The sequence below is a fragment of the Seriola aureovittata genome, chromosome 12 (genome assembly GCF_021018895.1).
Source record: "Seriola aureovittata isolate HTS-2021-v1 ecotype China chromosome 12, ASM2101889v1, whole genome shotgun sequence".
In the NCBI taxonomy this organism is placed as follows: Eukaryota; Metazoa; Chordata; class Actinopteri; order Carangiformes; family Carangidae; genus Seriola; species Seriola aureovittata.
Window position 1 is genome coordinate 11,460,546 of NC_079375.1, and position 24,796 is coordinate 11,485,341.

The 24,796-nt window shown below is 40.2% G+C and overlaps 1 protein-coding gene and 1 long non-coding RNA gene across 4 annotated transcripts; both read right to left on the bottom strand.

The window, feature by feature from the left end:
- Positions 1–692: 692 nt before the first annotated feature.
- Positions 693–7,391, bottom strand: gata6 (GATA binding protein 6). 3 transcript variants are annotated; one of them, XM_056392132.1, is made up of 7 exons: positions 7,287–7,391; positions 5,695–6,603; positions 4,926–5,098; positions 3,905–4,030; positions 3,717–3,804; positions 3,519–3,616; positions 693–3,011 (listed from the first exon to the last, which is right to left on the bottom strand). In XM_056392132.1, exons 2-7 carry the CDS (start codon positions 6,542–6,544, stop codon positions 2,850–2,852), a joined length of 1,497 nt encoding a protein of 498 aa, XP_056248107.1. In that variant the 5' UTR covers positions 6,545–6,603; positions 7,287–7,391; the 3' UTR covers positions 693–2,849. The 3 variants fall into 3 exon arrangements, with proteins under 3 accessions (XP_056248107.1, XP_056248109.1, XP_056248108.1); XM_056392134.1 differs by lacking the exon at positions 7,287–7,391 and adding an exon at positions 6,760–6,896; XM_056392133.1 differs by lacking the exon at positions 7,287–7,391 and adding an exon at positions 6,705–6,896.
- Positions 7,392–11,386: 3,995 nt separating this feature from the next.
- LOC130179261 (uncharacterized) lies at positions 11,387–17,514 on the bottom strand. Its single transcript, XR_008829267.1, has 3 exons — positions 17,331–17,514; positions 16,231–16,312; positions 11,387–12,892 (listed from the first exon to the last, which is right to left on the bottom strand). It is a non-coding gene; the product is annotated as an uncharacterized LOC130179261 (long non-coding RNA).
- Positions 17,515–24,796: the final 7,282 nt, after the last annotated feature.

Here is a 24,796-nt window from a genome sequence, read left to right on the forward strand (position 1 = left end):
AGGACCATATCATAAATTAAGAAACCTATAAATATTTGCTCGTGTTTTGAGTTTAACACTAGTTTGCATTTACATATCTGAAGGCGGTTTTGTAATTTATCTGTTTGGAAGCTCGAGGACTTAATGCCTGGTGGTCTCGGTGTACAAATTATGTTTTATATAACACCTAGCACCAAATGACCAGCATGCCAAACATTTCCACACCAAGTAACACTAACATTGAAAAAAAAAAAAGAGAGAGCGTGGGATGAACAATCTTTGGCTGAAACTAATGGCAGGGACTGTACCATTCCAGCCAAATGTCAAAAAGTTTGATCGTCTGCAAAAACAACAGAAGTAAATAAGTGCAATAAAAGTGTTTATGTCCCAACTGTGGATGTGGTTGTTGTGCAGTGTAGCACATTCCTCCACACTCAATAAACCCAGCTAAATCAATATGACAGAGAGCAGACAGATAACTCTAAGCCCAGACATAAATCTTTACCATCTCGAAGAAATCTTTTCATGTGGTATTACTCACAGACCATATTCGCTTAAGTACAGTAAACACTGTGACAGGTACTTTGAGCTGCTGGTTCAAGAGGACACAGGAAAGTGGATTGTGCTTTGAGCCCTCGGGGGCTGGTAGAAAAGAAAAAAAAACTCTTAAGTAAAAAAAAAAAAAAAAAAAAAAAAAAAAAAAAACTGTCAAGAAGAATAAAGACTCGCTTTAATGAAACATAAGCAGAATGTGGAAGCAAACCACCCAGAAAACACTGAAAACGTTTGTTTTGAGATGTCATCTTTTGAAACATTTAGGTGGGAGGTGTGTCTTTCTGAAAATGAAGCATGGATTTTATTTTTTGTTGCACAGCCTTTCCCAGGAAATGCTTGCCTTGCATTAGCTGATCTTGATTTTTTATTTTTTTTCCCCATGCATGAAAAAGTCTGAGAAGCTGCTCAGTTTTTTCTTTAGCCTGGGAGACATGGGGTGTTAAAGCATTGCTGCGATTGCCTCATACAAAAGAATGCCTGAGTAATATTAAAATTATGCAAGAACATGGTTCTTTCCACAACTTCAAAACACTGATGCTCTTTCTTTAAAACACAGGGTGACTGTAAATTCATTTGCATCACCAGAACAATTTATTGGACTGAATTTAAATAAAAATAATTTCTTATAATGTTCCAAAAAAACAAAACAAAAAAAAACCCAAAAACATTATATTTCAAAAAATAAATAACTCCAGAAGAATGAATAACATGCCCATTTTTGGGTGAAGCAAGTTGTGAAAGAAAAAAAAAAGAAAGTGAAAGTATGAAATACCCCTCTTTATGCCAAGGTTCACATCTAACTCATCATATTTCCTTCAGGTTTGAATCCCCTCGTGGTTGTTTTGTGGCCTGAAATAGTTTTTCGAGACTCCGCCCACACAATAGCTGGGGGACATGCAGACATGGAAGGTGCAGAATCAAACATACCTCAAATTTTGATTCTGCATGCCACCCATTCTACTGTGAGTTCAAATATTTGACCACAATAAAGGCACATTTTAAAGAAAATATTATAATGATGTAATATGAAGTGTTTGCTTCTGTATTTGTTTTTCTCATTGACCACTTTAACGCCTCATCATGTTAATCTGGGCCGTCACTCTCCTCTTAAATCCTCACAGGGATTAGTCAAAGTCATCGAAGACACATGAATTTGTTCAGAGATGACCTCACACTCCACTTTGGTCTAATTTTGGTATAAAAATGATGCAACAGTACATGCTTGCATGGTGAAAGGTATACAGTTTATAGTGAGTCACGTAGTGCAGCCAACAGTCTTCTTTTGCAGTTTATGATTTGTAACATGAAGGTCAGTAGGCTCACAGCTAGTCTGGGTGTGCTTTGTTCAAACAAGCCACGAGCTGCTTCACGTGTAAAACAGTTTTTTGTAGCTCCGCTTTAAGAGAAGTACCTTAATGCTACCCAACAGCTGACAAGGTTTCAGTATCAAAAATTAGTCTGAAGGAGTTGATTATTTGCAAATTTTTTTTAGTAAATAATTAAACAAAAACACTAGACGACATACCCTGTTTAAACCAGTATCTAGTATCAGTCAAATACAGTAAGAGCTTTCAGTGGAAAACATGTGCAGATTCAACACTACTGTACTACTAACAACCACTTACAGAGAAAACAAAAATTAGAAAAAGAAGACATCAGAATGGTTTAACTTCTACTCTATATTGATATCTTTATTAACAATCATAGCCATGTTTTCAACAATGGAAGATTTATAAATATTTTTTTTTCTTTTGATTCATAAAAGTTGTCTTGGCACTTGTGGCATGATTCCAGTTGTGGAAAGAAAAAGAAAATCTAAACGTCCTTAAAGAGTATGGCGCTTTGGGAAGCGCTGGTATCCAATCAACAGCTTTTTCTTCAGAGAGGAAATCCATTATGTACATGATGGCCTTCTTTGAAGAACCCAGATCTGGTTCTTCTGTGCCATGGATGGGAGAGATATCGAGTGCACGGCAGGTCCAGAAACCATCCACATCAGGCCTTCTGATTGATCATCTGGCCTGTCGTTTCCCTTTTGTCATTTCTTTTTTTTTTTTTTTTTTTTGTTTTTTTTTTTTTTGTTTTAAGGCAACAAGATCCCCACACCAATCTGGAAACAAATCCCAGATATTCCAATCTCGGTTCAAGCTTGCAGCATGACCTAAGGCGGTTTCACCCTTCTTTTCCCCCCAGTCTGACTCTTCTTGCATCAGCTGCGAGGAAGGAAACAAACATTGCCCCCGAATACTTCCACATTACATAGCATCCAGGCAGAAGGGGCCAGAGACTGCTGTCCTCCCAAAAGATTTAAATGTTCAAGCTAAAGCCATGGGGCACCAGGGTTCACCCCTCACTGAAGCTACATCTGATGGCTGGGTCAGGCCCACGCTGGTGTACAGGCCGTCCTGTGCCGGGTACTTCACCGCTGAGCCCGAGCCTGTTCCCTCCCCGGAGCTGGACAGCACAGATGAACTGACCTACAACATCACAGCCAATAGAATAAAATAAAAAAACGCATTAAAAACTTGACTGTATTTAAAAAGCTGCCATTTCTTGTATAAAATATGCAACTGCCTCAATTTGGAGTGTGACTCATTTTTGGTTTTGTATTACACAAGTGGGAGAAAAAGCATCAGATCCTGAGAAATGTGAAGCTCATTTTACTGTAATATAATGGTGACACATTTATGAGCAGCAGTCATCACCACAAAGCATCGGTCAAGCCTGCATGTGACTATTTTACCTTAACACCTGCTGTAGCAAAGGCTGCAATGCTTTCATTACAAAAATATTCACCCCTGAGGATGCATCATAGACAAAGTTTGACATTTAAAATAATTGTAAGGATGATATTTTCAAATTATTCATTTCATTTCAGGTTTTATTAAAAAACAAAGATAAGACTCTATAATTTTTGTGATGCCTTGAATTTAAATGAAACAGAGGACTTTTGAATATTTAGAAAAATAAAATAAAAGTCTTACCCCGGAGACCTGTCCAGAGGGAGAGCTGGTTTTTGAGCAGTCTTCAGAATTGGATGAAGAAGTGGATGTGGGAGTCATAGAGATAGAGTTGTTATTTCCTGTAAAAACATAGAGTATGTTGTTGAGATCGTATTTTAAAAAGCAAGAGCTGATAATATTTATGCACAAGAAGAGCAGTAAGAATGATCAGTAACTCACCAGAGGATCCCTTTGTTTTATTCAATGTTTTCGGTTTTCTTTTTCTTGTCTGAATTCCCTCTTTCTTCATGGCGAGCGGCCGAGGTACCTGCAGGTTGGATCATTTATTATTTTTGACTCGCTGAGGCACTGATTAATAAAAGTGTGTATTAAATTAAAAATAAATGTGAAATCAATTCTCCACTCACCCCGTGTAGTTTTGTGTAGAGCCCACATGCGTTACACACCGGCTCTCCCTCGGCGTTTCTGCGCCACAAAGTGGTCGTGCTGGTTTGACAGTTGGCGCAGGACAGGCCGATTCTTCTGGACGTTGACTGGTGATAGAAACACAACATTAAGTTACTTCAGTTACTGTAATAAGATTTGAGCATTTCAAAGAAAAAAAAATTAAATTTGCGGATTTGTCAAGCCAAAAAATAATTTGGGAGCATTTGCCACAAGTAAAAAAAAAAAAGTTTTTTTAAAAAGCCACACTCCACCAATTGAATTACGATTCGGCCATTCACATCCTATTTCCTAACAATAATACAGCTCCTATTATGATCGCCATGTAAATGGCTTTTACGCACGGCTTTTTACAGGATGTTGATTATCAAGGAGTCCATACGTGACATTTGATTTCCTTGTTAAAAAAAAAAACTGTGCGTAATGCTGCGCGTAATGGCACCAGGAAAAGATCTGCCCCCGTGTCGACTGCTTAGATTAAATTAGCCAGAAGCACTGAATAGGCTGAGTGACAGATTAAGTGCCTGATTAATTACGCTAACAAATGTCCTCACTGTATGAGTGGCTTTGATCCAATTAAATCAGTGCCCCTGACTCTGTTAAAGCCAAATAATGAGAAATTTAGCACTAGACCTATAAGCCTTCATTCCAGTCCTGCATGAGCTTCATTTATGATTATTGGCCGAAAAATTAATATCATTGGTTAATGTGTTAAATGATATCATCAACTTGCTCACTCCATGTCAAATTTATGTGTTGTGTAATATAGCCTATTTTACAGACCGATTTCTGCCGATTTTACACGATGAATCACGGACAAAATGGAACAAATTAGTTGGATTAAAATCAAATCTAAAAGGCTTGATATGTTATAGTTAAAGCATTATAGATACTGTGAATATCACCATGGGCCCGATGACCTCAAGCCATTGTTTGAATCAATTAGGCAGGAAATTGAGCGGATAAGTGGTCCCCTGTGCTTACCGTCCGTTTCTGTGGTTTAATTAATGGCCTGCTCAGCCCATTCATTTTGCTGTACAGGCCACAGGCGTTGCAGAGAAAGTGGCCCGTGCCGTCGCGCCTCCAGAGCGGCGTGGAGATGGAGCCGCAGTTGACGCACTCTCTGCTCTCGCCCATGTCGTCCAGAATATCTGAAACTATAAAAACACACTTACATCAACGGAAAGCCCCATTTTTACACTTTTGTTGTTATTTTCCTTAGAGTTCGGGCTTCTCGTACAAATATCAGGTTAAGTAAATTAAATCACATCCACAGATTTCACAATTATCATTTAAATGGCCCACAATGTTTCATTATATTAAAAAGTAGACTTCTAAATCTGACACGCTTTCAGTATTGTTATACTGTTGTGAAAATGTTGCTTGGATACCTTTGGGATTTTGTTTTCATAATTTATGGTTCTACATATTTTGGCCAGTTGTAGTACTGCGCACAGATATAGGGCCTAATTTTTCTTGCAGGAATGACACAGCCATGGTCCCTTAAGACAAAAACCAGCACAATTTTTAACATTGGAAGAACATATTTGTGGTCCTTTAAACATAGTTTGGGCGAATTATTTTTAATATTTTGAGCTGGAATTTCAGTGCCTTGCGTAAAGACACTGCAGTGGTTACATGCCTGATTAAAAGGATTTTTTCTTTAATCTTTTTTTTTTTCATCCCAGACAGTAAGAATGAAAACTATTGCATCACTATGCCCACCTTCTCTGTACTTAGCATTTTTTCTTACCTCCGTTTGGTCCTCGGATCAAGGGCGCGCCTCTGCTCTGCAAGGTGTGCAGCATCGTGTTATCGAAATGTCCCCCGGTCCAAGGTGAGGGCAGCTGGGAGAGCTGCGGTGCAACATAAGGAGAGTATGGACTCGGGTAGGTCCCGCTGAGGGGCCGAGAAAGTCCGTACTGGTCTCTGTTGCTCACATTCAGTGTGTTACTGTAGCCGCTGTCTCTCGGCGTCCCGTTATTCATGGGCGGACTTGGAGGATAGTGGAACCGGCTGGAGGTGTGCGGGCTCCCGGTGCTGTATGAAGGGCTCTCCGGGGTGGACTGAGACCAGACCGAGTGGCTGGAGACGGCGTGGCTGGGCTGTGCAGAGCCGCTGGCCTGCAGATAAGACAGGCTGGGTATCATGGGGCCTACCCGGGAGCTAGGCACGTACACGGGAGAGTTGGGATTGGAGTGCATATAACCACCAGAGGAGGAATCATATCCAGTCTGGCTCTGGGCTGCGGCGATGGCGATTGTTTGGTACATGTCGGCCGGGTCCACCAGCAAGCTCGCCTTGTGCGCTCCGCTGGAGAAGACGAGTTTGCTGCCTTGGTCTAAATCCGTAAACAGCGGGATGTCCTCGGTAGTGGTCAGGGTGTTGTTATGGTGTCCGAAGTGAACGTAGGAGTGTAATGATCTGCCGTCGGAGCGGCGGTGCCCCAGTGCGTCAAGCTCGCTCGGAGGTGTCCTCAGCTCATCCGAGGTGGGACCGTCCCTCCTGCTGTCACCGGGCAGGTAGGTCTGCTCAGCCGGCGACCCTGGGCTGCTGGATACTTCTCGCTTGACCATGGACCAGCTGTTTTCGCCCAGGTCCATCCAGGAGCACTTTCCATACACCGTAGGGGTTAATAAAAATGGTCAGGGAGTAGTCCACCCTGTGAAGAAAAAAAAATGAGAAAAAAATGAGTGGGAACCGTTAGGAAATCAGGGAAACTACACTCGTGGGAAGTTGTGGGCAACTGAGTTCAAAAAGTACCCCAAAAACATCTGGATAAAAAACTCGCAAATATTCTGGAAAAGCGCAAATCCACCTCTGATCCTTCACTTCACCGTGTGTCATCCTTAAAACAGCTGCCACAATACAAACCGAATAAACTGAATATTAATTCACACCATGTTAACTAACACTGTATCATCTCTAACTCCAGTAAAGCACGTCAGTTCACAGTGATTGCCATACTCCCATCAAGAGCTTTTAAGAGGCATGGATCCATCCGTGTCAAATCTCTGTCCTCCCACACACACACACTTACACACACACACACACACACACACACACATACACACATACACACACACAAGTAAACACACACACACACATAACAGATAGGAAACAAAACGCAATATGTCTTCACAGCAAAAGAGATAACCGTTTGATAAGACCCAAAACAGATAAGGGCCGAGAGGCAGGCAGGAGCGATAAAACGATACCCCGAAATGAGTTAGTTCCAGCTGCACTCAAACCAGCTGTTCGACCCAGCTGTTTGCCGCACAACAGAAAAGACAGTATAGGTTAAGAGGGTAAAAGAGGAGACATTAGTCGCTTTTCACCACATACCTGCTAGTTGTGTGCCATAAGTTGCAGTCAAAGTTCCTAATAGTGAGCCGCTGCTTCTCCTGGAAGTACTGGGAAACGTTACTGCGGTCTGACGAGGTTTATGAGAGGAGGCGCTTCTGGTGGCTGCGGCTGCGGGAGGCGGACCAATCATGTGGAGTGTGAGCCGCAGCAAACACGATGGGGGTGCCAGCCTGTGAACTCCTCCAATCAATCACACGGACAAAACAGAAAGAAAGAGAGGGAGAGGGAGAGAGAGAGAGAGAGAGAGAGAGAGAGAGATACTTGATCACGTCTGAACCTTCGAATAACCTGCAAATGCAATCATGCTCCCGACAGTTTTCCACAGCTCATGTTTTTAGACACAGATGGAGCTCCGCGTCTTCTCAGCCGCTTTTCTTTTTGACTTATCAAATGTAATTCCCATTAATAACAGTTCTCCCGAGTTTAAATACGTGCGCTGTATAATAGTCAGACATACATTTTTAACATCTTTTTAATTTCATTTTTTCTACCATTGTTTTGATTTATAGATTTGGTTAAAAATGTTACTAATAAAACCTGTTGATATAGTGGTGTAAGACATTTATTAATAAAGCCTCGGCCCACTACAATTTTACTTTGAGGTACATACTTCAATTTTTTGCCAATTTATTTCTATAGGGAAATGTATTTCTTTCTTCAGATCATTTATATGCAGGTACAACTGAGAACTGACATTTAAAAAAAGACAATGCAGACAATGTTTTACTTAAACTGTAGATAAAATTAGCTCCAGCTCAGCAGTGCAGTGCTAATTCCACGTTAATGTATCATTAACAATAATCCAGTGATACAGGCTAATATATGTTTGTTTACATTTTGCTGGTAATAGCCCGCCCCATATTTTGGATGCAGGACTTTTTTTTTTTACAAGTTAGATTTTTACACTGATGTATTGTTACTTTTATTTTGGTAAAATATCTGAATACTTCCTCCACCGCTGGCTGATAATTACAGCTAATGATGGACTGTTCAAACTAAATTTAATGTCTAAAAGAATTGAGATTATTTTGATTTTGGGTATGTATTTGTTATAGACTTCATTAATTTTTAGACCGTTTAAGAATATTAATGAACTAATAGGCCTACAACATATTTTCTCAATGCAAAAACAATGTAGGCTTTGTTGGTATTTATTGAAGGCCCCGGGACACAGTCTTGATTCTTCCTTTGTTTATTCTCTACACACGGCGCAGTGATCGATAAATCTCTTCCTAATCAGTTTATTTAAGTCAGACGCTTTCATTCAGGATTAAATGGCTTCATCTGTGCAGCAGCACAAACTCACAGCACGTCTCTGCTGCCGCTGTGAACAGCCTCACTTTGAAGCGCGATGATTCGCTCAGCCTGAATATACATGGAGCTGAGTGAAGTGATCAAAAGTGGCCAAGGTGTCAATTGAATCATTCACTCATTTACAGGTCTTCTCGTGCGTGTTCACAGAGGTTAACAAACAGTTCCCGGTTCATCACAGTCACAACCATTCAGCAGGGATTTGTGTCTGTTTACATTTTGTCTGGATGGGAGATAGCTGAGCACTAAAGACTGAATTGCAGAGGACACCACCATTTACGACTAATATTACTACTACTGCAACTGCTGCTGCTACTGCACATGCAGCAGACTGGAGGCTGCAGGGACCTACCTCTAACATTTATACTGCTGCTACTAAAAGGTCACTACAACTCAGACTGAACTGAAGGGAGTGCACTATTTAGGACTTATATTTCTAAGTATAATTACTACTAGCCTATTACTACTGCCACTGTTTAACCCTTCTATTAACACTACTACAAGCCTAATACCACAGTCAGTACAGGAAGCTGCAGAGACCTGTGCTCCCTCACTTTACTGCAAATTTACCACCTGCAATGCTAATTATTATATTACTAAATTACTAATATTACTACTACCACTACTACTACTACTAATAGCTTATATATATAGGATACTATATTCCAAAAATTGTTATATTAGCCTAAGCTATATGCTTTTATTATAACAACTATTATTATTATCATTATCATTATAGCTACAGCCACTTTGTGTAGCCACAGTTCCTACTACTAATCTGCTACTACTAGTATTATAGCTAGAGATAGGCTACTATCACACTGTTACTCTACCGCTACTACAAATATTACTGCACCTAACTGCTGCTTAGTACCTATAATATAAATATTAACATTTAGGCTACTTAGGCTACTACTTTCTTTTTGGCATATACATGGAACTATGTTAATTTATCTTTTTGTTGAGCCAATGTTGAATGTGTAAATTTAAGTAGAAAACCACAGGATTAACACGCGGAGCCCTTTAGGCTTCACAGTACAGCTGCAGTAGCAGCTGATAGGACAGTACACAGTTAGGCCCACTGCTGTTATTATCACTGCTGCTGCTGCTACTAAAACTCGACCAGGCTACAATACAGTTGCCACTATTAAAAAAGTATTGCTGCTGCTCTGTACGCCTAACTTTAGATATCGTGGCTGTATTAGTGTTTAGGTTATAGGCATATGTGTCTATCAGGATATGTTCTGCTTCAGGTTCAAATTCCCATTTAGAACTCCGCTCATATGGATTCATATTTTGGGTCATATTATGTTTACGCACGCAGACACAATGTGTTGTCTTGTAACTCTTACGTCTTCTTCTGCTCAGTTGTTACAGGATCAACCCCGATATGCAATCTAACCGCCAGAGAAAAGGTCTGGGGGTGTTTTTTTTTTTTATCAGAGGGAGTAAGTAAACCATGCGCTACTGTCTCCCATCCCATCGTCTCAGTGAGCAGTTGTCAGGGAGGTGCGAGAATACAAAATCCTGTTGTGCGCCCCCCCCCCCCCCCCTGCACTCCTTACTCACTGGCTGCGGAGCCTCGCGTTGATGAATGAGGTGTTTTCGCAGTAATGTCAAAGTGTGCTGCTCTGACACACGGAGCCTGTGAGGAGAAGTGGCAGGACGCCGCCCTGTCTCCACATTTATCCACACACGGTCAAACACCGTGGGCCTGCATCACTGTCAGCCACGGTAAATCTAATTATCTTTATCATCATTTTAACTGGAAAACACCATTTAAATATTAACTTACATTTAATTGCATTCAGAGTATGATAAACATTATTTAAATTCTAAATTGATTCTTGGGTCCTACTTCCACTCATATTAAAAATATATATTATAATATTAATATACAATATTAATAATATAATACGCTGTTAGTTTCGTTAGAATGAAACTAAACTAAATAATAACAATAATAATAATAACAACAAATCTATATTAATTTCAAATTTGACAGCTTGTACATATTAATTTGTTTTTACACCCGGACCGTGGCTCCAATTTTATCTGAATAATGTTTGTTTCTTTCAGGAGGTGTACAGGCTAATGGCCGACCCTCTTCAGGTGTCAGTGGCTTATGTACCGACTTGATAATGATTATCTCCAGTACTCCAGCTCTTGTTATAGAGCCTGCTCCTGATTAGCCAATACTGCTGCAATATGCATGATGTTATTGAGATAACAAGGAGCAGGAAGAGCGCTTCTTCACTGAAACATGGACTAATATCACATTACTACTTGAGTGTGATTCATTATTCATGTCGGTGAGTGTACAACGTGGTGATTATTGCGTGGCTTTTTTAAATTTTTTATTGACATGTTGGTTGCGACAGTTTTTTTGTGACTCAACGGAAAACCGTCGACAGGTCTCGAATATGATGAAGGAGAAGTGACTGAAGTTACTGTAGCTACACATAAAAAAAAATAAAAAAAATCAAAGGAAGAGACTTTATCCGTTGTATTCGTTGCCTTTTTCACATATTGGCTAATGTGTAGTTTTAAGTAAAGCAATGTGGATCATAATAGGCTTTTAATTATGGAGTAAGAATAATAGTTAAAACTTGATTTTTTCATTTAAACCTTATTGAGATACGTTTGCACTATAATGCTACAAAGAAACAAAATGGCCTTATCTTTTAGTAGCTTAAATATCCACTAAAAAGGCCATTTTCGATCAGTTTACACTGTAATGAGCTACTTAACACTGCAACTGAATTTAATACCTAAATGGAGACAGGCGGGTTTTTATGGACATTAGATATATGGCTTCAGTCTGGTATCACACAGCGGCGAACCAATAACTCCAGTTTCTTAAGCCATTTTGCGCGTTATCACTACGTAGTTTTTGCTTTTCGCGTGTCATGTCACACTACGTAATTTCTCTACTGACAACCCCCCGATTATACATTACACAACCATTGCCCCTAAACCTATCTCAAACAGCGTTATACGACGTTTACAATGCGTATAGGACGCACGAAAAAACCCTAAAAGTGGTGTCATACGCCATCCCATCATGCCCCGACTGTAGATAAATAGATGGTGCATATTTTGAGATTTTTGCATGATGGTGTTAGTGATTTTTTTGTTTGTCTTTTATTTTATAAACTAATCCAGTCAAATACTTCACTTACTTAACAGAGCTATAAAGACACATACATTTTTGTGAAAACTCTACAAATATTAAAAGGATATTTTAAGGTCTAATGATTATTTTCTAAAAGAAAGAAAGACATTGAAACACTAAGTTTCAAAATAAAATACTGATTAAATATAAATAAAGAGTCTGCTGACATGAACATTAGACTCTTTAGGGATCATGAATTTGAAGGTTTCTCCTAAAGTGAAAGTAATTATCAAATACAACTTTTTTAATGTGGCATAAATTTTTTAAATATTCCAGAATCTGTTGTTAATTAACAATCATCAGCTTACACATAACAATCACAAATATCCATATATATCCACCTAAATATACATACACATACACCTCAAAGAAAATCAGATACAGATTTGAACTTTTGTTTGTACAGCTCAAACAAAAACGTTTTGTCCCCATGAAACTGAAAAAAAAAAAACTACTCAATTTATGAATAAAGCAACAAGGTTACAGCACCATAAATGTGTGAATCCATACAAGAGGCATCACATTAATTCAATCAAGATCAGTTTATGAGGAAAAGCCCTGAATTTGTCCTATAAAGTTAAATCAGCCACAGCACCAGTGGACGCTGTTTCCTGTATCTATTACCTCCAAGTCCTGCTGCTAGAGCCTCTAAAACATTGACCTATTTGTTTTTATTTTATGGAAGACACAGTTAAGTTTTATACCTGCACAGGTCTGTTTCTCCTGGCCCTCTACTGAATGGTGGCTTGTCCAGAGCTGCTGGAGCAAAGGCTGCTGGGAGGCCCGAGAGCATCAGACTCTCCTGTTTGAAGTGGTAGATGATTAAACGGGCCCTGACAGGTGTAAAAGCAACCTTTGTCATTTTGGACATGCACCGTCCTTGCTTCCTCGGCTCGCCCACAATGGAACGCCCTGCTCTCACCTGCCTGCATTTACTGACTGTGTGTGTGTTTGTGTGCGTGTGTTTAAGTCAGCGTTGGAAGAAGATTTTCAGGAGGTGACAGAAGGCTGCTGACAATCCTGCACCATCATGTGATGAATGACTGACGAATACATTCCTCCTCATTTGAGAGGTTTGTTCGCTTTTGTGGTCTTGGCTCTGTGGTGTAAAGAACAAGAACATGAGTTACCTCAGATGAAGATACACACTCCAGGGGAACAGATGCAAGCTTTTCTGCGCCTTGAAAAAGATGGAGGCACATTATTTGTATCTCCAGCAGCTCCAGTTTATCACTCCAGTGTCATGATGTCATATCAGCCTGACACTGGATTCAGGGTCCATTTGACCTATTCTTTTAAGTATGGCTCCATCCATGAATCAGCTGTAGCTTTATGTTATTGTATGATGAACTGCTTTTATCACTTGTGATGCTCTTGTCTTGGATATGTCTTCTCTTGGAAAGAAGCCTTGATATCAGTGGGAATACGCCAGTTAAACAAAGATACAAAATTTAAACTTCTGTTGTAAGCATAGATACAGTATTTCATTTTAAGATTTGAATTAAGACACACGAGTTTGTCCTGATATCATATGGAGTCAAAATTCAAACACAGCTTTGATAGGGCAAACTGAGGCAAAGCACATTGCTCTGTAATATGAGGGATTAGGTGGATTAGTAGAGCAAAGCCTTTCTGCATGTAATTATAATATTAATTTGCACATTTTTCAGGTTGGGTTTATTCATATTGGAAGTGGGATTAAGTGGATCAGGAGCAGGATCTCTTATGGAATAATCAAATGGGTTTGTACACTTTTCAAGCTGCGCTTAATTTAATCTGCGCCAAAGTTCATTTACTATTTTTAGGTATCCTACGCTATGAATGGATGACAGGGAGTTCCACTGATGCTTTTATTTTTGGTTATGGAAAAGTGAAACCTTTAATGACACACATATGAATCAGGGTTTCCTGCATTTCTGAATGCAAGTAGAACAGGCCAGGAGGGTTCGAGAGAAAAATATTCTGCACTTAACTCCGTATCTTAGTTCATTTTAATTTCCATGCCAGGTGCTGACGCAGAGCAGGAATCTCCCAGTATTTTAGGGTTTTAAGGAAGCTGTGATAACTTCTGCCACTTTAGGTCCCACGTCAAAGGAACCCCGTCTGGAAAGAACCAGTAGTTAGATAAGGCAACCATCCATCACCTATAAAACTTAAGTGTTTAAAAAGCTATTAAAACAAGATAAGGCAGAGGTGTACAATTCAACACACGTAGCCACTAATTCCATTTAAAGTGTGATCATTTCAGTGCAACTGTATTAAGAGACATGTTAAGGTTAAAAATAATCTCCCTCAGTTGAAAAAAAATCATCACTGTTCCTAGAAAGATGTGAGTACCAGTGGTTCAAAACCTGGGGTTTGAGACCCCTACAATAGGTCACAAAGCTCTCGTGTCTGTATTCTAAGTATGAAACTGCAACCAGGAGTGCATTGGGTTAGCTTTGCATAGAGACTGGAAGGGGGGGGGGGGCAGGGGGGGGGGGGCAGCTAGCATGGCCTCTATCTGGGGGGGGGGGGCAGCTAGCATGGCTCTATCTGGATTAAACAAACTACAACATGCTAATTGATGCGCTTTAGAGGTGCTGCTAGGCCAATTTGTTGCCTTTGTATAGATTCAGGCTAGCTGTTTCCCTTAGCTGTCTCCAGTCTTTGTACTAAGCAGAGCTAATTGAGATACCTATCTCCTGGATGATGCATCATATTTAGCTTAACTATTGGCAAGAATACAAATTGGTGTATTTCCAAAAACTACTTTTTTGAAAGAAAAAAATATTGATACTCCACAAAATTCTGTTCGTTTTTTTTCTAAATGTTTTGGTTCTTGTAAATTTTAGACTGTTTTAGTTATTTGGGACTTTAAAAAAATATTCAAATCAAATAAATTGAAAAGGGAAAATCCCTCTTCTATTGGACTGTCGATGAGCTGAGATCAAAGAAGGATCGAGTGTGAACGCCAAGTTTCATCAACTCAAAAACGCCTGGCCGACCGGCTTTCTGTGTTCGTCTCTGGAAAACCGTGCCTCATCTTTTGAGTAGATTCAGAGGCCGTGTTATTGTTTCCACGCCAGCGTCTCCATCCTGTGGAGCCAGCCCCTCTCTCTGTGTTTTGTCTCAGGAGAGAAGGTCAGGTCTCCAGTACACTTTGTGACTTTTCCCTGAATCAGCTGTTTGGAGCCGCAACCCGAGAGAAAACAGCCTTGGGCCATGGTGACGTCACTGATAGCAAAACAGAGACAAGTTTGGAGGTGAGTTGGTGGTGGTGGTGGGGGTTGGACACTTGGGCCGGGCACTGTAGTATAGTATGGACCGAGCCGCTGTGTAGACCTTACAGGCACACTCATGCCTCCAAGGTCGAAGGAGTCTCAGCTGCTTATGAGAAGAGTGAGTGGTGGAAATGAAACAATCACCAATTGTTTCCACCAACTGATTCCATCAATTGAGGAATCACAGAAGCCATTTTGACAAGTCCCAGTAAGAAAAGAACATTTTGCAGCTTCAGTTTCAGGATCTTGGTATTGTACATGTTGGCTCCCTCTTATACTGTCCGATAGATTGTTAATGCTTCTATATGACAAGTCAAAATGTTGGTTGTGAAAAAGGGCAGTTTGTTCAGAACCAGAACTCATTTCCAGCTTATTTCTTATTTCTCATTTATAAATGTCAGTGCTCCCCTATTGTGCAAATACATTTTTTCTCACTTATCTCTGGTGTCTTTCATTGAGCAGATAGTTTTGTTTTTATTTGTTCAGTTTTAGGGATATCCATCTCAGATTACTGCCTTCAGTGTTTTTACCGGTTTTAATCACCTGGTTAGTTTGTTTTGGAGAAGAGGAGACCGCTGCGGATATTTCGGCTCCTGGTAATGTAAAAACCTCCTGAATGACTGACACTGAAGGAATCCTAACTGAGAGAAGATTAGCTGACTGCAATGACGGCTAAAACGTTGCAAATAAATTGAAAATTGCTTTCCAATGAAATAACTTTATTTATTTATGAATGTTGTGTGATTACAATTTATTAGTAACTTGAACTTCATGCACAGATGCTGTTGGACTTTTACCTTCACTTACTGCTGCAGTATATATATGAAGTTTTAACATGCCATGACTTTCGGCTGAAATTTATGGATTTTGTTTCACTTGCGGTTTAAGTGTTTCTGGGCTCATGTTTGCTGGTTTACTCTCTATATGTCCATGAGAGCGTAGGTACCCATGTCGCCATTATCTGTCATTTAGTAAAAGTCTGGTCATGTCATCTGATCTATCTTACATAAGGGAAGGGTGGTGGCATGTGGTGGCAGGAAATTCTGGCCCAGAATGTGACTAGAACTGGGTCTCAGTCAAGTATTTGTGGTGTACCTCTGGGTTGGACTGCACTTCAGTCATATCCCTCATCCCAGACTCCGTCCAGAACTATCAGTCCGTGCTGCAGACATACCTCGTGGCTGAGACTGCAGATTCCTACTTCTGACTTCAGAGCCGAGCGTGGACGGGTGCAGTTTTGCTAGCTGGGAGGGTCACTGCAAAGGGAGGGGATCCACGGTTAGAAGAGCTACAAAAATGTAAATGACTGATAAGAATTCTGAACAAGAAAAATATTAATTGGGGAACAGGCAAACACAGAAACCGGTCTCATACCTGCGTTCATTTCCATGGTAGGGTGAAGAGGAAACGGGCTAGCTCGGCAGCATGAGCGAAACAGCAAAAACATGGCTACCTTTGTTTATAGACTGCCCACATAGCTGAGTGGTTAGCGGTTTTTACTTTATATGTACCTTCCCTCATCCTCTCTGTGCTCACATATACAGTATCCAAATAAAGCCGAATTCCCAATAAAGCAGTTCTCATTTACATGTTTATATTGTCAGAAAACTGAACAAGTGTAAGACTATATGTTACCAGCAGTAACTTCCAAGCCATTTCCAAGCTGTTGCTCTGCTGCTGCTAAAATCCTGATTTTTATAACCGTAACGAGGTCTGACAACATCACTCAAACATAAGTTGAAGACAAAGACTTCGCTGTTTTCTCGGCTATATTTACTTGTTAGATGGGAACTCAGAGAGAAAGTTAAAAGTGGTAATATATTTCCGTTTTGCTTCTCGCTAGTGCACAGCCTCCTAAATGTTTTCAACTACTGTATTTCTTCGATTAGTGACCGGGGTCTTGATATTGGTCATAACGTATTTCACTAAAGCCTCTTTTTCATTTGCTGTGTTAATGTTACTGCATTGCGTGTTAATACAAACCCAACACTTGCTGAAACCGTTTCCAGTGGCCAGAAACCCTTTATTTCTTAACGGGGCGCCATTGCTGCGCTGACGTGCTGCAGAAAGCGTATCATTTCCTGTTTGCTGGCGTTTCTGTTGTTTACGTGCTACTGAGATGTGCTAGTTTTTCTAGCTTAGCAGTTTCCGATGGCTTCTCTCTCCCTCCCACTCTCTTGCTCTCTCTGCCCAGTGTGTCTTCTGTTTTGCCTCCTTTAGTAGTAAAGAAACATGTAATGACAGTAGTTTATTTTCCGAGGGTCATTGACTTACTTCTCCGTTTCCCTGCAGCTCCCGAACAGCCGGGAAACCAGGGCGGCTGGGTGACAGCCCTCGTAATAAGAGGTGTAGCCTTAAGCCCACGGTTTGCACCGATACATGGCCCAACCATATAGGCAATGCCTATAAGTCTCCAAATCTAGCAACAAATCCACTAAGTTGGCAACATCACAGAACCTGTTTGTGCCAATTAATTTCGAAAGGGCAATGGCCAATGAGAAAGCTCTAACTCAGTCACGTGGCATTCGTCTGACCAATGGAATTATGATCTGTCAGACGGTCAGGGATATTCGCGATCATTGGATTGGCTCCGCAGGTGTGGTCCAGCAAGGAAGTGTGCATGTGCAGAAGAGATTTGTATTGGTTAAAAACTGTGAACCAGAACTATAAAAAAATGAAATCACTGGTGAGGTTACACAAAGACTGTGAAAGAGGAAGTGCTTTTGTGAACATCTGTGTACAGAAGGCCTACCAAGCAGAAAATTGTAAAACAGTGCTCAAGGTTCCCACACAGTGTATGACACTAAAGTTACATGTAGAAATTTGACCATGTTTTTTGACATGTGAATCAGGACAATGACACCTTACCTTAATGTCTGCTGCACATCTGAAAGGTGTCATAGATTTTCAAGCTGCCATCCATCTTGAAAATCTACAAAAACTTTCTGCTAGCTTGTGGTTTTTGTTTTTTTCATTATGGTTTATAACACTTCATGATCCCAGTGGACCAGACCATCGTGAATGGCATTGTTCACAATTTTGACAATGCCTTTGTACTGATGTTTACAACATACTACTGTATCAACATCAGTTATCCACCAGAACTGGGAGAAATTGTTGCACAGGTAACTTTCATGGTATTGTACTAAACTAAAAGTTCTGTGTGCAAGCTGTTTCCATTGTGATTCAACTGAACAATGAAAAATGTTATGTTAACTTGACTTCCATCCATTCCAATATATAATGTTGTTTTTACATACAGTTATGACACATAATTTTGTTTGTGTTGATTAAATAGGCCTATGAAAAAATAAACATTCAGCAACCCAGCAATTGTATGTTGTGTAACGTATTCCCTGTTAATATTACATTAAATTGAATGCTCAAAAAAACAAACTATTTTGTTGTGATTTTTAAAATAAAAGTTAAGTTGAATTAACATAAGTTTCCAGTCAGACAAGGGTCATGTGTGCTATTTTGAGTCTGGTGTACTCATACTCATTTCATATTACTGTCCTGTTATAAACTAATGTTTTGTATGCAAGTAGTTTTCACTAAACTAAAGGTTTTACAATGTATGGAGCCAATGCATGTGCGCACTGAAAAGTTATTTTTTCTGGCTTCTTTGCCTTTGTTGTAGTGAGAGATAGAGACAGGGAAGTTGGGGAGAGACAGAGGGGATGTCATGCAGCGAAGGGACACAGGGCGGAATCGAACCTGAGTCGTTGTGGGAAGGACTAAGCCTAAATGGTACGTGCTCCACCACTTGAGTCGCTGGGGTGTTCCCACACGTGTGCACTGTAGATGAGAAAAATACCTTTACTGTAAACTCTTGTACTCACTAATGAGATGCAGTTAACCATATCATAGTCGCTCTATATTACTTCTGTATCTACTGTTGTGCTATCAACAGATCAAGTTTGATTCATTCTTATGCATTAATTTAAAACCTATGCTGTAACTGTATATAGCATGTCTCCTTGTGTCAAGTATAAATCTAGCTTTAATGTAGTTCATTTACAGAAACAACTATCACTTTTCAATGGTAGAAAGCAGGTCCTATAAAAACTATTCTGTGTTGGAGGCAGAAATCTCATGTGTCAGACATCTACAAACCCCTGGGCAGATACAACCAACACTTTCTGCATATCTACCTATGGCTAGATAATCACTTGAGGTAAGAGTGATTTTTTTTTTTTTTTGACTGACCCTCTGAACGCTTCTAGAGCGTAACAAAATGTTAAACAATGTTTCAAAATAACTGTTTCTCCAAGTAGGAAGTGCTAAAGTTTGGCCTTGACCTTCTGTAAATACAGTTAAACTTTCTTTCCAGAGGGAAAATGTGTTCAAATGTGTCTATAGCTTTTCAGTCAGAAGAACAAATAAGCCCTCTGAGATCTGATAAGATTTTTGCTTCACTCAAAGGGGTCTGGAGCTCCACTAGACATGGCCGACTTTGCACGGCACTTGTCCTTCCATGACCGTACAACCTCGCCTCGTCTCAGCCACTCACACTTAACACACATGCATACAAGCGCACGCTCACACGGCTCCCCTTCTGCACACATTAAACACACTCTCAGTCTGACTTGGAGGTTTCTGTCGCCCTCTCCTTCACTTTAGTCAGTTGCCAGACAATGAAAACATTGAGAGGCAGTTTCTATGGCGTGACCAGGGCTTTTGTTTGCCTGAAAAACATATGCATTCTACATGCTCCAATTATGGTTTTATCAGATCGCTGTCAAACACACCAATCATGCGCCTTCCTTTGTGCCCTCTCTAACGGTGTGTACTGTACCATGCGGAGCAGTGGCTCGCTGTGTTTGCATGTTTGCCCATGGTGGGAGTATAATATCTCAGACTGGTTTGTGTCCCTGTTGGCAGAAAACACGCGGCTTAGTCGAAAAACAATGTGTCACAATCCCTTCTACTTCACAGTAACAGATTGGTTTCGAATGCAGAACTTCCTTGTGTGAATATTACCACAAAATTAAACATGAGCAGCGCTGGCCTTCTACTGGTATCTAACAAACATGTCCAGTTTCAGCCCTGACCACAACACTGGGTCTCCTATTTGAAAAAAGGGAGGCCATATCAGGGTGATCTGCAGCACGTACAGTTAAATCCCTTATTGTGACTTGTACTGTACGCTTCAACAAAAGAGGCCAAGAAAGACATGGCTGATCTGACTTACCATTGGCTCAGTTCTCGACTGGCATGACTTCCATTCAGTGTCAGAGTCACGTCCACAAGGCCAGTTATTTCACAAGAATGCTGTTATCGCAACCGAAGTTGTATAACCATATTAAATATATAAAGACTGTATGGCACACCTGTAACTGGAAAAATGTCAGTTGATAATTTTCTGAATATTTAAACTGTCTTAAAAAATCAAATTTGATTCTGTTCCCAAACTAAGATGCAATCAAATCCTTTCCTGAACTTCAAAATAAGACGGACTCTGGCCCGACTCCAGCCATTATCCCCACTGACACAAAGACAAACCTTGGCCAGTGAGTGTGGTTTGTTTTGATAGAAGCCGGTCAGCAGCTTAGGTGCTTAGGCTCCACTAAGCCCAGTGTTTACAGATCTGCTAGGACGCAGCCTTGTAGCCTCAAGATGTTGCATCCAGGCAGCCAGACATCACTGAGGTTTGAGGTCTGGACTGGGAGATACAGTATTATCCACCCAACGTGATTAATGCAATGTGATAAAGGTGGCGGATCAAGGCGAGGATGGAGTGGTTGTTGAGCTGGTATCTTGAGCATGACTCCATGACATTATATGACTGTTAAAACAAAAAACTGCAGAGCAATGGTGATGATGGAGATGATCTACATTCAACTGCTGTGAGAACCTACTGCCTTGGTTTTGAAATCTGTCCCTGCTTTCTTTCCATACAGTGGAGGTGAATGTGATTTCATTCACTTTATCACAATTTAAGAAAGGCAGTTTAAAAAAATTTGACTGCAATTGGTGCTCCACATATTATTGTGAAATAGTTTACAGACAGATACTGTCAAGAGTTTTGACAGGTACTATTTCTTTGGTAGAAAATGCTAACTGTAATTTTTAATTTATGCAAAAAATATTCTTTGCAAATCTATTTTTTTTAAATATAATTTTTAATCTGACATACATCAAAAAAGTCAAGTGCAGAACCATCTCTTTTTTTTCCAGTTGACTGAGGCTTTAAACGTTAATGTGAATTTTTGTGGTGTCGACTGAATTGACAAATTACAGGAATAGTTAAACATTTTGGGGAAAATGCTTATTTGTTAAATATGGAACCAGAGCCAGGAGGCAATAAGTCCAAAGTAAAAAAAATGTACCTTAAAAATATATTTTAAAAAATATGCAAAACTTCTAAAGTGTACAACTTAATGTTATATATGTACAAACACTTAAATGTAAAAATGACAATATGTGTTTTTAGGGGAGGTACATAGTATAAGGATGGATAAATGTAATTCCCATTATAAAGCACAGGTTAAGCAAACAAGATAAAACGTGTTAATTAGTGAGTTTAGCAGGTGTTGGTAGACACAGTTCTAGACTAAGCAGAGGCTAGATGTTTCCCTCTGTTTCCCTCTGTTCCCAGTCTTTATGCTAAGGTAAGCTAATCGCCTCCTGGCTCGAGCTCTAAACTTAACGATGGTATCAGTCTTTTCATTTAGCTCTCGAACTGAATTAGATCAACATTGTGTGAAATACACTATTTCTTTAAAGAGACACATTTTCTGTGGCATCTCAAAGATGGGAACAACTGCAGTTTTAAAATCAGTGTCTCATTGTAGAGCTTTGGTGATGTTTTCTTTGACTAAAGAATTATTTATAAATTGCTAAAGAGAGTCGATATCTTCCTGCGCTAAGCTGAAAATATAACAGTGTATGGCAGCATAAGCAGAGCTCCTGTAACAAAACGTGTTTATAATGCAGTACAACACCTTGACGTTTCCTCATCTCACGGCAGCATGCGTTGCTGTACATGTGCTGTGAGTCATTCATCAGTGTCCTCTACACCTTAGACTTTTGCCCCAGAGTAAAGTACCTGGAGCACAACATGTCAAAGATGGTTCCTCTCAACTTTGTACAAGACATCTTTACCTCTCTGCGTTTTATGGCAGGAAGGATAAAGGTCATCACGAAGGTCGTTGAAAAGATTCAGGGAGGGAGAGGACTAAACTGTGCGAACAGCTCTGCGTAGGAGAGAAGGAAGCAAAGAGGGATGAATAGAGGGAGGGAGAGGAAGAAGAGGAAGAAAGAATTATGACTGGGAGGGAGGCTACTTTCTAACACCGCATGGTGAAGGCTGGTGTGTGAAGGCCACACTGTAGCAGCATGCACAGACAAATACACACCTTAGCGGGATTCCTACCTGTGACTCAGGTCAGTGGGAGTCTCAAGAGCGAGAGGCGGTAATCAGTAACAGTATTATATGGCTGTGTTAATAGTTAACGTGGCCCCTAGACACTGTGCCCCTGGCCCAAGCACCTGCAGCCCCTTTTACAGGCATCATCCACGGAAAGAACAAATAGTCTGAATGCTTGTTGGGCACATCAGCTTTACATGAACCATCGCATCTGACATGCCAGCAGGTGTCTGGCGAAATATTCCCCCCAAAAAAGTTAGATCTTTGGTTTACAAGGTTAATAACTGAAGTTCGAACTTTGTTATTAGCTCCATAAAGCCTTGGCATGCTCTGTACAAGTTTATTGCCCAGTTTTTCTCTTCTCTTCTCTTCTCTTCTCTTCTCCTGCATTCTGTCGGCCCTCTGGCTTCACACAGACAAATATATCTTTGATTAATACTTTTGTTAAAATCTTGTTGATGTTTCATAATTACCCCCCTGATTTCCACCGGCTCTTTCCCTGCACAAAGACACACATACGAGCATGCACTGGCAGGCACATATCTGTACGAAGAAAAAAAAAAAACCCACACACAAAAACACATGCCTCCCTAGGCTCTTGATAAATACAGGCAAGCTCAGGTCAGGATAACCTCATTGTGACCCACCGGCTCCATCTCCTGTAGTGACTTCTCTCACCACCTGCTAAGCCTGGCCTGTTTGGCCCATCCCTGCTGCCAGGCCAACCACACATACACGCCAACGCTTGTGCGTAAAGGCACAAAAGCAACCAGTACTCCCTGAAACTTTACAGCTTTCAGTATTCCATGTCCGAGCGGCATTGATCAAGTCTCAAAGTCCAAGAGCTTGATGCGAACGTAATGGCAGTGACATCAAGAGAGCACTAAGGCAATGTTAATGCTTCTCTCTCCGGGCAGATGGAGGTGTGTGTGCACAGTGCAAACAGACCCTTGTACTGAGGAGACTAAGCTGGAGCACTCGGCAGTGTAAAAAAATCTGGGCTAATGTCTGTTTCTCTCACTAAATTGTTTTTTGATAAGGGAATATCAGGAGATAAGTGTTGTCACTATCCTATCTGAAAACCGGAAGCCAGTTCGATAAATCTCCTCTGTAATCTAATAGGAGTCATGGGCAGTTGCTGCGATCGAGGGAATATTGCCTTCTGCGCAAGTGAAGACTTGACTCTGATTAAAGAAGAGGGGAGACGTTAGCCAACACTGTCAACTTGTAAAAATTGATAACATCTTTACATTAAACAAACGACTATCGCTGCTCATTCAGAATTACTTTGGATTTGTTGACATATTGAAGTAATACTGATAGCCTTTGTCAGTAGCCTAGTGAAAGTATATCTCTGTCACAGCACACAGAGCCAAAAAGTGAAACAAAATGGAACAATCTGGCACCTGAATGTATGTTACACTGTATGTATTTGAGGCAGGGCCGAAATGGTGAAATCCTCTCTTCAGCATGGAAATATAAAATGTCATTTGGAAATATTTTCACGATAACCTCCTACACGGAGGATGTAATATATAACATTATAAATAAATGAAATTTTGTAGCTCTTTTATAGTTTCTTCATTGTTTAAAGTTTTCAGAATCCACAGTGATGATATTACAGGCATATAAAAAATGAGTCATTACTGAAAATATGTTTTGAAAGGAAACGTCCACATTACTACAGTATGTTGTAAATTAAGTGAAACAATTACAGATAGTGGATTTGGATGTCAACAATTACCAGTCTAAATACTGAAAGCGCTTCTGGACAAAAATGTTTTATTTTTGTCTTCACTTTTTGGGAATTTGTTTTGCTCTGTTTTTCAGTCGCACATTTAGACACATTCAAACCCCAGTGCTTTCAGTTCAACCACAGTGTTGCCAGAAGCTGATATACTTTATTCTTTTGTGCCACAGACCTCCATTGTTGTTTAAAAAACGACTAAATCCATCAGCGCAGAGTTGCAGAGACTTGAATCTTGTTTGAGACAACTAATTAAACACAGCATGCATTGAGCCTGCTCTGTTTTTATACGTTTACACTGTGAGGTTAATACTGTGAGAAGCTAGGCTAGGTAGTTTTTTTTACTTCCTCATTGGTGCATTTTACCGCACATACCATAGCATGTCGGGTTTAAAAGTCAGTTACGGAAAAGCATCACATTTATGAGCCATGGTGACAGGAAATCAAAACCTGGATGACAAACAATGTTAACTCAGGCCGCTCGGATATCTTACATGCATTACTTGCGTGACACAACGACAGACTTCTTCTACAACCCCTCCAGGTTTCCAACCAGGCGAGGTTGTCCCTGTTTGCAAACTGCTTTATCACACTAAATGAGCTCAAACAAAAACTGACTAA